The sequence below is a fragment of the Lepidochelys kempii genome, chromosome 2, assembly GCF_965140285.1.
Source record: "Lepidochelys kempii isolate rLepKem1 chromosome 2, rLepKem1.hap1, whole genome shotgun sequence".
In the NCBI taxonomy this organism is placed as follows: Eukaryota; Metazoa; Chordata; order Testudines; family Cheloniidae; genus Lepidochelys; species Lepidochelys kempii.
The window spans coordinates 180,074,549-180,089,083 of NC_136381.1; the positions used below are offsets into that span (position 1 = coordinate 180,074,549).

Sequence of the window (14,535 nt, forward strand, 5' to 3'; positions counted from 1 at the left end):
CATGAAGCCCTCATTGATTTTAATGGGAAAAGAAAATGCTTGATTACTGTATTACACCCAGGATAGTTGTTGTGAAGAAATTACTGTCCCACAGTTTCATTTACACGAAAGCCCCTTTACATCAGTCAGGCAGTGGGAATGGACCTTAAAGTGGGCATAAATGTAATTTACTCCCACTATAAAGTACTTAACACTGCCAGAGTGGTGTAAGAGAGCCAATAAGCAATGTTAAGGGCCTCTGTTGAAGACTATGATAACAAACTAAGCAAACTTTTTGGTTAATGACACACTCGTTTAGAACAATGAGAAAACAAATCCAAGGTTCTTTGTTCTTTCTTTAACAAGTCCCTTTATTGAATATATAGGGCAGAACTCAAAAATTCAAAAACAGCATTGTTTTAAACCATATATATTTTGCCATTGAAAATTAACTTGGATATCACTGCAAAATTTTTAAAAGCACTTTGTGTTACAGACTTCTGCAAATGAATATTAAAAGACCATCTAATATTATTGTTAGAACCAATATAATTATAGACACGGTATTACACCCACACGCAGAGAGATTACATAGTTATCTGTCAAACCACAACAAAGCCTAATGATGTGGAATCACAGTTCCATGTTTGCTAGCCAAGTTTATTATATTTTCCAGCTTTCAGCAAGAAGCCCTAATGAAAACAATATGCAATTAGTATTTAAGTTGTCACAAAATTACAGAGGAATCACAGAGACTAAATGCATACTAAATTGATAGGAAATCCAATTCTATTTCCACTAGCACATCTCCATAAACTTTAATGTTTGGGAAAATATCATTAATTAGTTATATTTCAGCTAGTTTACATGTATACTTGCAGGAAGAGCTCCACTAAAGAAAATTCCTTCATGACTCCAGCTCTGAAAGGAAAATACATAATGTGCTACAGTGTCTAAGTGATAAAAGCTAGTACTGCTAAAAATGTACATTACCTGGGGCTTTTTGGTTTTTCTCTTTCTTTATAACTAAGCTCTCATTCCTTCCACCAGCAAATAGCTATATGTGGATGATAATGTTTTGGAATGCTGATTTAACAATGAACATATTCAGGGATCAAAGGAATGTGTGCAAACAAAAGCAGGATTGTCATTCGTGTTTCGCTCATAGTGCATTGTAATCATACCACGCAAAAGGCCTTTAAAATACCATTTTCCCTTTTGTCACACATTTAGGTTTTTCATTTGAATTGCAATGTGAGGAGCTGTATGTGCATTAATATAGCTTTGACTAGTTAGGTGACAGGAGCAGGTGCTTTTTACTTCTACCTGAAATTGTAAAGGCCTTTCATACTCTCTGAAAAAAAGAAAGACTTCTGAAAATAGGAGTTACAGACAATTATAGCAATTCAGCATGCAGTATCTGTTAATTTCCTTGCATAGGTTAAAAGCAAAAATGCCTTGACAAAGCATGAATTAGAAATGAATAAAACAGAAAAATGTCTAATCAGAAAGGCTTCACTGAAGGATTAGTAAATGTAAGAAAACTTTGGCTTAATTTTTTATTTTCCACCCATTAAAGTATTACATCAGTCACATCGTATTATATGAATAGTTACTCTGGTTTCTTTGCAAAAAAACCAACAACCTCAAACCCCTGTACACTTGACTGACAGCTTTTTGAAGAGCAAGGATAAAAAAACCAAGAGAATGCATTTAATCACTCTGATGTAGTCGTCTTAAGCTATGCCATTTTATGGTTACAGTTAAGCTCTTAAGCAGAATATATTTTACCAACTCCATAAAACCCTCCAAACAACTTTTCTTTTATGTTAATAGGAGCACAATATACTTTTGTGTTGGCATTTTAAAATATTAAATAATGAAACTTTCAAAAAATATTCACAGCTAACTACAGTGCCTATAAACATTACTTTTTCAGTAACAAACACACCAAGTGCATCGTTGAACAGAGTTTAATTTAGTGAAACACTGACATAAAGATATCCTTTCTGTTACACATCTTACCGTCCTGTTCAATTAAATATTGTGTTCTCTTTCAAATGAAAACTCACAATTCCAAAAAGAGCAAAAAACAGGTTACATGTCAGTTGCTGATTATTAATAATTATCCTCCATGTTATTGTTTGCATGTGGCAACCCGTTGTTCATAATCAGCATTCATCTTTCATCTTTATTGGCTGGGCGTCCTGGCAGGTGCTGGGTGGGGTAAACACAGAGGGGTCAGTAATACCCAGCTGTAGATCAAAAAAGCGGGTGGAGGTTGTCACGCTGTAGTTCTTGGTGTAGGTTTCCTGCACTGGGTAACAGTCCTTGACTGTGTAAACGCCAACCCAGGACTCAACTATAATGAAGCACAAAATGTGACTATTTTATGGGACAAGCATGAATTATTTTAAAGTTGTTATTAAAGAGACAAAAGAACATTTGCATATTTTCCTGACTTCAGTGACAACTTTCCGGGAATTTTGGACACCTAGAACGTTGAAAATCCCAGCCTTAATGGAGAAATGAAAAGAAAAATGTTTGGCATGCTGTTTCAAGATAAAATGTTTAGTCATGAGCTGAATATTAATTTATGGAGCAATTTTTGAAAACTCTGTATGCTGTATATATATCTTAAGCAAGTCATGAGCTGGACTGATATCTGCTACTCTAATGGACAGCATCAATCAATTTAGGATTGGGTTAATCCAATAGGAGTTAATCCCTAATTACCAGGAAATTGTTCTGATCAGAGAATCATGTCTGCAGACTTCCCTTTTTCGATCTAATATTGCCCTAATTCGTGCCAATACTGCCTCCCTAACCCCCCACTCTCTTCCATTTCTTTTCCTTCCTCAACTCACTCTCTCAGTTCTTTGGACCTTTCTGACATAATGCTTCCTTTGCCTTTATATTCACCTAAAACAAGTGTTGACCTATAAGTAGGGCGGTAAGTTTGTCAGGGTGGTAAAAATGTCATGGATGCTCTGACTTTTGTTTGTCTGAGATTTTTCTTTGTGCCCATCATTTTAATAAAGCAGTTATATTCCAGACCCTGGGTCATGACCCATCAGTGGGTTGTGGGAAGCACTTAGGTGGTCGCCAGCCTGGTAGAGAGGCGAGGCCCCAGTGGAAGGGGTTGGAGAGCAAGCCCACCCCATACTCATCCCATGGTGACAGCTCCTGTCCTGCAAGACTGGCCCTGGCTCCCTCACATCATGATGGATTGGTGGCCAGGCCAAACTTGAGTGAGTGCACTGTGACCTGCATGCCAGCTGGCAACACCCAGTGTGGGGAGCCAGGCCCAGTCCTATGGGACAGGAGCTGCTGCTGTGAAGTGAGTGTGGGATGGGCTTGCTCTCCAGCCCTCTCACTCCAGGGCCTTCCCTGTGTGGGATTAGGACTGCTGTGCCGAGGCAGAGGGAACTGATACAAGGTCAATGCCTCTTCCCGCCCCCCATTGCGGTGAGGGCAGTGAAGAAGGAGGCATTTATGTATATTGTATTTAAAGAGGTATAGTTGAAATTTCATATCCATGACTTTACAAACCGGTTTCCCCTAAACCTGTGACTTTTACTAAATTTACAAATGAGTTTTGATCAAAAAGTGCGTTGGCAAATCTGCAGCTCCACCTATAAGTATCAATTTCTCATCCACGTAAACAAGAAAGTAGGTTTCTCTCACCTCTCCATCTGACTCTCTCATAGCTCCCACATGCCCCTCACTTGGAGGGACATCACTTATTTTAATCCTAAATTTACGTACGTTCCACACAAATTTACATCATCTCCTTTTTATTCTCAAAAATTATTTACCTCACAAATAAAGAACCATGAAATTGAAGTTTTAGAAGGAGTTATTTACACAAAAGGGAGGAACTCCACAGCATTTTGTGTTTCCTGCATGAAAAATGTTTTGGGTCCCACATTTCGAGTAAACATCAAACACTGCATCCCACAGGTATTCCGAGGTAGTTGAAGAGGTCTGAGTATCCTTGATGGTCACCATAACTTGAAAACATCTCTCTTTCCGTAGTTAACACATTGCCAAATGTATTTCTTCCTTCTGCTACTGAAGGCTCTTTCTCCAGTCTCATACTACTGGGCCTCAGAGCCACTTTTGACACTATGCAATACTCAGTTTCCATAGCTATGTAGGATATCTGATTTCCTCTTACCTATGAAGTCGCTCATTCTCTGTTTTGGTGGGAATTCCTTCTCTACACCAAGACTCCTCCTCTGTGGAGACCCACAACCTTCTACCTTCATTCCTTTTAGTTATCTTAATTGCTAACTGTGAATTTTATACTGATGAACTTCAGCTGTACATATTTTGCCTTTTGTCACATCTTTAATGAAAATATATATGGCTTCTTTTCATCTTCTTCTAGTTAACTATCTCAAACACAGAAGTGTTCATCCTGGAAAAGAAGAAGCATTCCCAAACACAACTTGAACTCCTCTACCTCTTTCCCTGACTCATTCCTCCCATCTCCCTGTAAATCCTTGGCACCATCCTAATCCCTAAAATTTTACTTCTCCCACAACTCTTTTTCTGCAAATCTGCCCATCATCTTCTCCACAGCATTGCCCATATAAGCCTTCCCCTTGCCTGCCCCCATTGTGGAAATCTTTACCCATACCTTCATTAGTGCAACTTCCACCTCCCTAAGCATCTCCCCTAGCTCACCATTCATTTGAAATCCTGTTCAAATCCTGCACTCCTTGGACCCTATTCTCCACTGCAAGGTACAAGTCAAGAGCACAAAATTTGTATCCTGAGACTGAGAATACGTCATGGACTTAGTCCAGCCTAAGTCTCAGACCTCCTCTCTCTCTCTGGTCCTCCACCACTAGTTTTCCCTTTGTCAATTCATGTAATCTTGCCACTGCTGATGCAAGAATTTCTCTCTCTACAGCTTCCGCCATCCAGAAGGGCTTCATTGATTCACCAACCTTTTTTAAATCTCACCTCAGAGCATATATTTTCTCTCTTGTCTGCACCTCTTAACTTTTCTCTTCCCCTTTTTTAACTTGGTGACTGTATAGTTTTACGGATGTGCTCAAACACCTTGATGATCTAGAGCCTACTTTTGCACATTATTTGGGACACAGTTTGTATGAAAGAGGCGATTCAAAGCTGAATTTTATTGTATTTTATCATACAGATTTTAAAAGGTGCCATAATTAAACACTGGCAGAGCAGATATTTTTCCTTTGGTGTAATAATTAAGGGATTTCTTCTGTGGAAGGCTCTTTTGGGATTATAAAGATTGATAAAAAATTGGTTACTGTCTAACAAATAATTTAAAAAAAAATGAGTTTCTAACAGTAAGACTAAAGATCAAGAATTTAGGGCATTTTAAAGCTGTTGATTCTATCTTGGCTTTTTAAAAAAATGTTATACTTCTTGAATTTGGATGTGTATATTATTTCAGCATTGTATCCTTGCATAAGCTAGAATCTGCACTGAAATTTCAAAATTGACCAGTGCACCAATTCCCATGTGTCTCCTTGCTCAATCACAGGGAGGTTAACATACATTACAAATTAAATTATAAGACATGGAGAGGGAGAATACATCTGAACATAACCACTTGATACTTTTTAAGTTTTAAACCCTAGATGCTACCAAGTCCAGAGATCCTTACAGTAAATCCTAGTGCATTTGATTAGTATTTCTTATTACAGAAACCCTGATTCCAGCCCCTAATGGATGGAAAATATACACCATCATGCTAGATGCAGTGACATCCGCATTTCAGTAACCCCTATTAGTGACAATTTTTTTCTTTCTTCCAGCCCTTTAGTGGCCTCTACCTTCTCTTATCCAAATGGTCATGCACATTTATTCTATCATTTTAAAATTCAGTCCACATTAACAAAACAATTTGAGTGGTGATACACACACAGAACGTCTAAATAAAGGCTGATAAAATGAGCAATAAATTCAACACACTTCTCAGAAAATTGTAATACATTCGTGAACATATATAAATAAACGAACAGTCTACAGGATCCTTTTCAGACCTGCTCATTATGGTTTATGTGAATTTCATATAAAAATGAATGCAAAATAAAATGCTATTGAAGTACAATATATTTCCATGAAACCAGAATAACCTTACCATAATAACAACCTCCAGAATCCAAACCAAATTAGTTCTGAGGGAGGGAGGGATGTATGGATAGACAGACATGAACAGGACATTGTTTTCTTTCAATATTATGAAAGACACAAAAATAACTGTTGGTGTACAATATAGCAGGGCATATTCAAATGACTTCAAGAGTGCAAATTGATACTATCTGGATATCAAGTACCATAAATCTGCCAATGATACTGGATCTGAATAACAAGTTTCCTGGTGTGGGTGGTGACATGTCTCTAGTGGAATGTGTGAGGATGCATCCAGTCTAGTTAGAGTTCTAACAATCTTTTCCTTTGTTTTATTTTTAATTTTTTTTATTAAAGAAATATTTTCCCTTGGCTGAGTATTAAGGTTCATAACTAGCCGTATATTTTGTTGGTCATAACCATAAGTATTGCATTAACTGGATAATGCTGTAAATTCAATTTAAATTCAGAGGGGTTTAAGAACTATTTTTTATAGTTAAGGTCTGGGTGTGATGCTTCCCAGAGGTACCCAGGGTTGTGAGGTATCTTGCTACTACCTACTCTTAGCGCGAAGAAGCTTTGTCTATGCCTGCCATGGGACAGCTACCCAGTTCTTTCAGTCAGAGGCAACACAAGCACCCCCTTCTAGATCTACATAGGCCCTCCTGTCTCTCTACAGGTTAGCAACAGGCACACTCTAACCTACGACCACTTCAAGCCTCTCCCTGGAGTGTCCAGTCCCTGATACAGTGGACTCTGGTAGTATTCACAGATTTGCCATTTCCAAAGAAACAGTACATCCCAGATTACCATTTACACCTAAGATCACGGCTCTGCTTAAAGCACAGCACTTATATATTGTGACAGGGTCTGGCCAGATGGCTACAAGAAAGTGATCCTATTGGGATCCGGTATGTGGGTGGGTGAAGCCCACCCACTGCTAAAGGATCCCCCCGCCCAGCCTAAGAGGGAGATCCACAGGACCTGGACACCAAATAAATGCAGGGGTCAACTAATGAAATAACAGGGACAGGAGTGTGGTCAAAGGGTCAAACGAAGGGAACCGGATGGGGACACCGAGCAGAGAACCCTGGACAGCACCCACTGCTCCTCAAAGGCATCAAGGGAGTCAGTGGACGCCACCCAGAGGAACTCTGCCCGGAGGCGTGAATGGACGGAGGATCAGAAGTAGGCCCCACAGTCACAGGAGACGCCATCGGCCAACCTCCTCACTCTGGTTTTATAGATGGCCATTTTAGCTAGGGCCAGGAGGAGGTTGACCAGGAGGTCCCGTGACTTAGTGGGGCCACAGACAGGGAGTGCATACATAAGGAGGTGAGGGGAAAAGTGCAACCAAAATCTTAACAAAACATTCATGAGGAGCCAGAATAGGGGCTGCAGCTTGGCACACTCCAGGTACACATGCGCCAGGGTTTCCCTCATGCCGCAAAAAGGGCAGGAGTCCGGGATTGGGGTGAACTGCGCCAAGTACACGGCCGTGCTCATGGCCCCGTGAAGGAGCTGCCAATTGATATCCCTGGCAGGCCTCGGGACCAAGGTGGAATAGAGGCTGGCCCACCGGGGCTCCTCACCCTCTAGAGGTGGCAGGAGGTCCCGCCACTTTGTGTTGGGGCGGGACGCAAGGGTGAGGACGTGGAGGGTGTGGAGCACGAGCGTGTAGAGATGTCGTTTTGGCGCGGTCTGGAACCGGACCGGCTGCAACTCGCACAGCCGGCTCACGGTGAAGGGGCGGTGGGGTTGGTCGGGTCCACGGGGCAGGGGCCCGATGAAAAGGTCCGGAGGGCCTGGGGTGCAGGGTGGGCGGGGCGCGCCCTCTCGCAGGACCCGGTCGAGGTAAACCCGAGCAGTGGGCGGCAAAGCGGCCCTCACCTCCTGAAGTACGCGCAGGGCAGTACGAGGACTGGAGAACCCCATGCGCTGAGCGAGCGTCAGGGGATCCAGCCAGTCTCCCCGGTCATAGTCCAGGAGGTCTCCGACTCTGGTGACTTCCACCAGGACCAACCTCTGGCGCACCGAGGGCGACTCTGCCACCTGCACACGGAGCTGGGGGTTGTGTAGCAGGGGCTCCGCGAGGAGATCTTCCCCCACAGAGGCCGCCACGGACTTGGTCGCTGTGAACAGTTTCCAGGTCCGGAGGAGGTCCTGGTAGAAGACCGGCAGCCCAGAGAGGTCTTGCGGAAGACCTCTCGGATGGAGATAAAGGAGCTGCCGGTCATATCGGAGCCCCCGGAAGCGGTGCAGGAAGGTGTGCGCCAGTACGCTCCACGCCGGACTACCTGTACCATAAAGGAGCCTCTGCAGGGCCTGGAGGCAGAAGACATGGACCTGAGTGCGGAGACACTTCAGGCCCTGCCCTCCCTCCTCCAGGGGTAGATGGAGAACCGCTGCAGAGACCCAGTGCAGTCCTGACCAGAAGAACTCCAGAATCAACGTCCAAAGGTTGGCCAGGAAATCCGGGGCCGGGACCAGGGTGTTGAGCCAGTGCCAGAGCATGGACAGGACCAGTTGATTAAGCACCAGTGCCCTCCCTCGAAGGGAGAGACACCGGAGTAGTTCTGTCCATTTCTGGAGCCACTCTATCACCCTGCCCTTTAAATCGTGCCAGTTCTCCGGCGGAGAGGGATGTGTGGCAGAAAGGTAAACGCCGAGATAGAGCAGCGGACCCACACTCCACCGGATGGCCTGAAGCCTGGGTGGGAGGGAGCTCGCCTGCCAGCCATCCCCGACCACCAGGCCAGACCCAGCTGACCCAGGTCTACAAGAGAGTGATAGAAGGCAGATATATTAGCCGCAGTAGGTCCCTTTTCCCTGGGTAAGGTAACAGGGAAGGTTCCAGAACAATCAGGAACTTTCTGGAAACAATTAAGGCAGACAGGCTGATTAGAACACCTGCAGCCAATCAAGAAGCTGCTAGAATCAATTAAGGCAGGCTAATCAGGGCACCTGGGTTTAAAAAGGAGCTCACTTCAGTTTGTGGTGCGTGTGTCAGGAGCTGGGAGCAAGAGTCATTAGGAGCTGAGAGTGAGAAGGTGTGCTACTGGAAGACTGAGTAGTACAAGCATTATCAGACACCAGGAGGAAGGTCCTACGGCGAGGATAAAGAAGGTGTTGGGAGGAGACCATGGGGAAGTAGCCCAGGGAGTTGTAGCTGTCGCACAGCTGTTCAGGAGGCACTCTAGATAGCTGCATTTCACAGGGCCCTGGGCTGGAATCCAGAGTAGAGGGCGGGCCCGGGTTCCCCCCAAACCTCCCAACTCCTGATCAGACACAGGAGGAGTTGACTTGGACTGTGGGTTCATGAAAACAGCCAAACTGGGAGCTGCCGTGAATCTCTGAGGCGAGCAAATCTGCCAATAAGCACAAGACCCAAGGTAGAGGAGGAACTTTGTCACAATATGTTTATAGTGAAACCAAGTACAAGTTTATTTGTTATAAGTATAACAAAGCACAGTGATTCAAGTAATAGCAAGTAGAAGTATTAGAAACAAATGGTCACATATCAAATAAAATCGTAACATGTTTTAGAACCCGGACTTAATTAACTAGATACTTTCATGTCTTGTAGAGCAATGCTCACCCAAGGTCCTTCCAGTGTTTTTCAGCCAGGTTGGCTGTGACCCAATTTTCATGAGGCAAAACATGGTGTCAATTTGCCTTCTCAGCAAAGGATCCAGGGTGTTTGCACCCATAAACATATCAGAACAATCCACTGTCCTTATTCACAAACAGGATGCCTATATACTCCTTTCTTGTAGACTTTGCAATCTCTTAATCAACAACTGGCTCAGTATGCAAATGGGTCTACAGTGTGAGGCACACAATACACAATGCCCAAACGGCCATACAGGGAGATAGGCATCTGCTACCCTGTGCCCGAGAGGAACCCGCCCAAGGTATGTCACCTCCTGGTAATCTGCCTTAACACCAGGGCCTTAAGAACACAATTTCCAGTTCAGATACGTAACTCCTCAAATATTATCCATGCACGCATTTTGAAATGATTAGGATTACCATTGGGCTACTGGCTCTCAGCAGAGACCTCACATGCTACCCTTCAGTGATTATTGTGCATATATCTGACCCAAGGGAGCCCTATAAAACCCTATGGAGCCCCAATGCCCTCTGTCAGTTGGCTCCAAGAAGTCCTTGGGTCACACTGGGTAATCTCCAAGCCACACAGGTCACGTGCAGTTACTCCTTAAACTGTGAAAGAGTCTCTCTATATTATAGATTTTCTTATGAATAATTCTGGGCTCAGATTACTGGACTCTAATGGGGAAATGGTGTGATTTCATCCCAAACTTTGTCTGAGACATGCAAACAACTCCATTATATGCTCCTGTAGATATTTAACCCTTCTTAGATAATGGGGACATTTTCTTTAATACAATACAATGAATATGATATACAGTATGTGCTGGATATTTATTACATGTTATTTCTTCCTGCAAATTTTGTGGTAATATGAAAGCCAATACTAACAGTCAGCTGGAAAATTATATCTTGGGTAAAGGAGATGCAGACATTTTTTAACAAAACCAAACCAAACACTTACATTTCCTGGCTGGTTTTCTGTCAGACCATTCCTGTACCATAATTTCATCTCCAGGCCCCCCGATGTAGTACTGATCTTCATAAGTGGAGTTGTTAGGAATATCATAAGGATCCCATGGCTCAGTCAAAGCAATCTTTGAGCACAGCTTTGTGACTTGTTCAATCTGAAACATCACTGCATCTTTATAGAGAAATATATATTCAAAGAATCTGAAACATTTAAAAAAAGAAAACAGTTAACGTTCATGATGTTTTTACAGCTAGTAGCACTCCCTGTAGTTAACATTGCCTGAGACTTCTCTTTATAACACCCTGTTTTTAGTCGCTTATAACTTTGTCAAATTTTAACCATTTTGGCTGAAATTTTCCATATTGGGTATCTGCCTCAGTATGAGGGTTTTATTTATTTTTTTAAAAAGTTTCAGCTGAAGTCCTTCAGCCATTTCTAAGAATGAGATGAGGGGAAAATATGTTTTGCCCTGGTTACATTTTTTAAACAACATTTTAGTTTAGAAGCCCTAGCACCTGCCAGTTTTGTGGAGCAAGGGCTTGACATTTGGCAGGAGGATGGCCTTTGTGTCAGGGTTATATCATTTGTGTCCCTGTGAAAGTCTGTCCAAATTTGGGCAAGATATAAGCCTTTGAAAAATTTCAGTTTTCATACACTCAACTTGTTTGAGTTTAGTGGTTAAATTCTCTGAAGATTCTGTCCTCAGTGAGCATGCTTAGTCTCCTCACAGGTCTTACCATGTGAACTGAGGCACAGGGAATTGAGGCTCAGGGCAATTAAAGCCAAAATTTTCAAAACGTCCTCTAATTTTGGATGCCCAATTTGAGACACATAGTGAACAGTTTTCCAGAGTATTTAGCATGTGTACAGCATATTATATGTTCAAAGCACAGCTCCAGTCAGATTTTTCAGTCCAGTTGCAGTTGTAAGCGCTCAGCACTTCTGCAAATCTGGTGTCAAGTGTAGAAACTGAGCACAAAGTTAATGGCCATCTGTGAACATTTTAATGTAAGTATTTGGCTTAAATGATTAAGCCAGATCACAACTCTGAAGTATAAGAAAAGACAGAATCCAATTCTTCAGGGTGGCATTCAACTTCCTTAACCAGAAAACCATTTCTTCTTTTCCTGGAATCACCTGCCTCATTCACAACCCTTGCAACAAGTGAGGCACGGCTCCTACAAACAAAAGCCTTACTCACTATACAACCTTGATTCATTCTCAGAGTACCATCTATCCCCTGCACTGATGTAGGGGTCCTGTGGAAAAAATAGGTGTGATTATGTAATTAAAGACTCTATCATAATGCATATGGGGAACCTTAATTGTGGCATTTCCTAATTTTTGAGTGCTTGACTTTTCAACCCTGAACATTCTTGTAATGTAATTTTTTTAATGTAATATTACATAAGACCAGGTGGAAGTAAATGCAATTCAAAATGTTATTAATTCACCATATAAAATATATATAGGTAGGAATCACTTCACCCACTGCTCAGGTGAAGTTATTTAAAGGTTAAAACATGAAAAACATTTAACAGTGGTTAAAAGCCATTTAGCAACACTCTCAGCAGCTCAAGAGAGAAAGTGAAGAATAGTGTATCCAAATACAGGGGGAAATGTAGGTAAGTGAAATGTAATTAGACAAACTGGAAGTTGATTAAGACATCCTGATTCTTTCAAAAATTGCCACAGAATCATTACTGGCCTAAAGTAAATTTACATTCTCTTTGTTGAAAGAAAAGTTCACACCATTGTGATAGGGGTCAGGAGAACTATCTGGTATCTGGTCAGTAAAATGCTGAATTTGTGAACACTTAAGCATGTGCATAACTTCTGTTCCACTGAATACAGTGGAACTACTCATGTAAGTACAATTATGCATATGCTTAAGTGTTTTCAGGATCAGGTTTTAAGGGTTTAAATCCAGCTCAGCTTCCTCTTCTGCTTGCATAAGTTCAGCAGTGGCGTCTTGAGATTCAGAGAGAAAGAGAATGCCTTTGGGAAAGCGAGCTGCATACATGCAGCTGAGTCTCATGGCATAGCAATAACTTTTGACCTTGAATTATCATCTGGAAAATTTGCAAATTAACCAAAGATAAAAATGCTGATTTATCTTTTAAAATGATGTGACATACACATTACATCCTGTCTGGTTTTAAAGGATTTCACTTCTCTTTCTTCCTTCAAATCCCTCCTCAAAACCTATTTTCTGTGGAAATTCTTCCTACTTTATTTCCCCTAACAATCATCTCTTCACACCTTCCTTTCCCTGAACTGTTATCCAGTGTTTTGCCTTCTCTGTCTTGTCTCTCATATATTATAAGGTATTTGGGGGAAGGGAATATGTTTTACCCTGTATTTTGTAAATCAAATTATATATTATTTATATTACATAAGAGATATATTCTGCCACCCTTAGTCAAGTGGAGAGTACCTTAGGCTTCAATCCTCCATATGCTTATGCATGTACTCAACCTTAAGCACATGAGTAGCCAGTCTAACTTCAGTGGGACGACCTGCATGTTTAAAGTTAGGCGTGTGTATAGCTATGTTCAGAATTGGAGCCAAACCCTGTAGATACATTTAGTTGACTTTGCTTTCTCAAACATAAATACCTAGCAATGTGTATATTAATAAAACAAAATAAAAAACCCTAACAACACAAGATACTTCACTGTACACACTTCTCACCCTGGGGAGAGGATGAGAAAAACTCATTACAGAGGTTAGTAATGTCGCTTAATGCACAACTGGAGGGCACTCTGATACTAAAATGATGAGCACAGAATAAGACTCTAAATAGAACAAAATAGACTACTATGCCCACAATGAAATCATTGGTGTGCAGAGGTGTGTGTGATAATCTTTGATAATAAAGCAAGTAAACAAGTTTATACTGTAAATAAATATACTCTCCCTAGGTCTTACAAAAAATTCAGACATACCTATTATCCTAATTTTTACAGTGAGGATTGCTTCTGTGTATGTCTATATGCCTCCACACAGTGAACATAAGGTACTCTGCAGTTTTGCCAGACTTTTATTTCATTACACATTATTGAAGGTGAACTGCTAAATTGTTATTTTACAAAAAGAACTGTTTACCAGTCAAAAACAACAACAAAATGTGCATAGACTTAAAAAGGACAACCTGGCATATTTTAAAACAAAAAAATTGAAAACCATTTCCTCTTTTACTTTCCTACCAAGTCCTAAATGTACTCCCTGTAGTTGTTTTAGGTGCTTGAGATGTCACCGGCTTCCTAAGGGGAAGCATGGATTCCTGAAAGTAGGTTTTTGCAGGAGAACGGATTTTTCAAATACTTTGTTTTTTAAAAAGTAAATGTAGTTGGAATCTTTATCTACAATTACTATTATTCTGTTAATAATTTCATTTCTTAAACAGTTTTTTAAAACAACCCCCAAAATCCTTTATACCTCGCCTTCAAATATAATTTATAAAGGAGCTACTTGGTCCAGTTTCTATCTTTCTGGTTTAGATTATTTCCATTCCTCTCCCCTACTTTATGCTGTGTACTTAAAGGGACTCTGTTAAAAGCTTTTACAGTCCTTTTTTATATGACTTAAAATTAATAAAATCCTGTACATTAAGGCATGTATATAGTGTTTACTTCTCCTTTTGTGAGCATAATACTCCCTCTCACTTCAGTCAGGCCTTATATTAGCTAATAATGTTTACAAAGCATTTGGAAGGTGAAAGGCAGAATGTTATATATTAGTATTATTATTATTGCTGATGTGTTGTTCAGATGTGAACGATGTCATTTTAAATTGTTGCAAATGAACTTCAAAGTTAATTTTTTTCACCTCCACTAAAATAACTGGAA

The 14,535-nt window shown here is 41.2% G+C and overlaps 1 protein-coding gene across 1 annotated transcript in view; it reads right to left on the bottom strand.

The window, feature by feature from the left end:
* Positions 1-337: 337 nt before the first annotated feature.
* The window catches only part of EPDR1 (ependymin related 1), a 44,749-nt gene continuing 30,551 nt past the window's right edge, over positions 338-14,535 (bottom strand). The window contains exons 2-3 of the mRNA XM_073332869.2: positions 10,676-10,884; positions 338-2,341 (exon numbers count right to left, since the gene is read on the bottom strand). Of these exons, the coding sequence (XP_073188970.2) occupies positions 2,151-2,341; positions 10,676-10,884 (400 nt within the window). The 3' untranslated portion in view covers positions 338-2,150. The remainder of the gene's footprint in view (positions 2,342-10,675; positions 10,885-14,535) is intronic.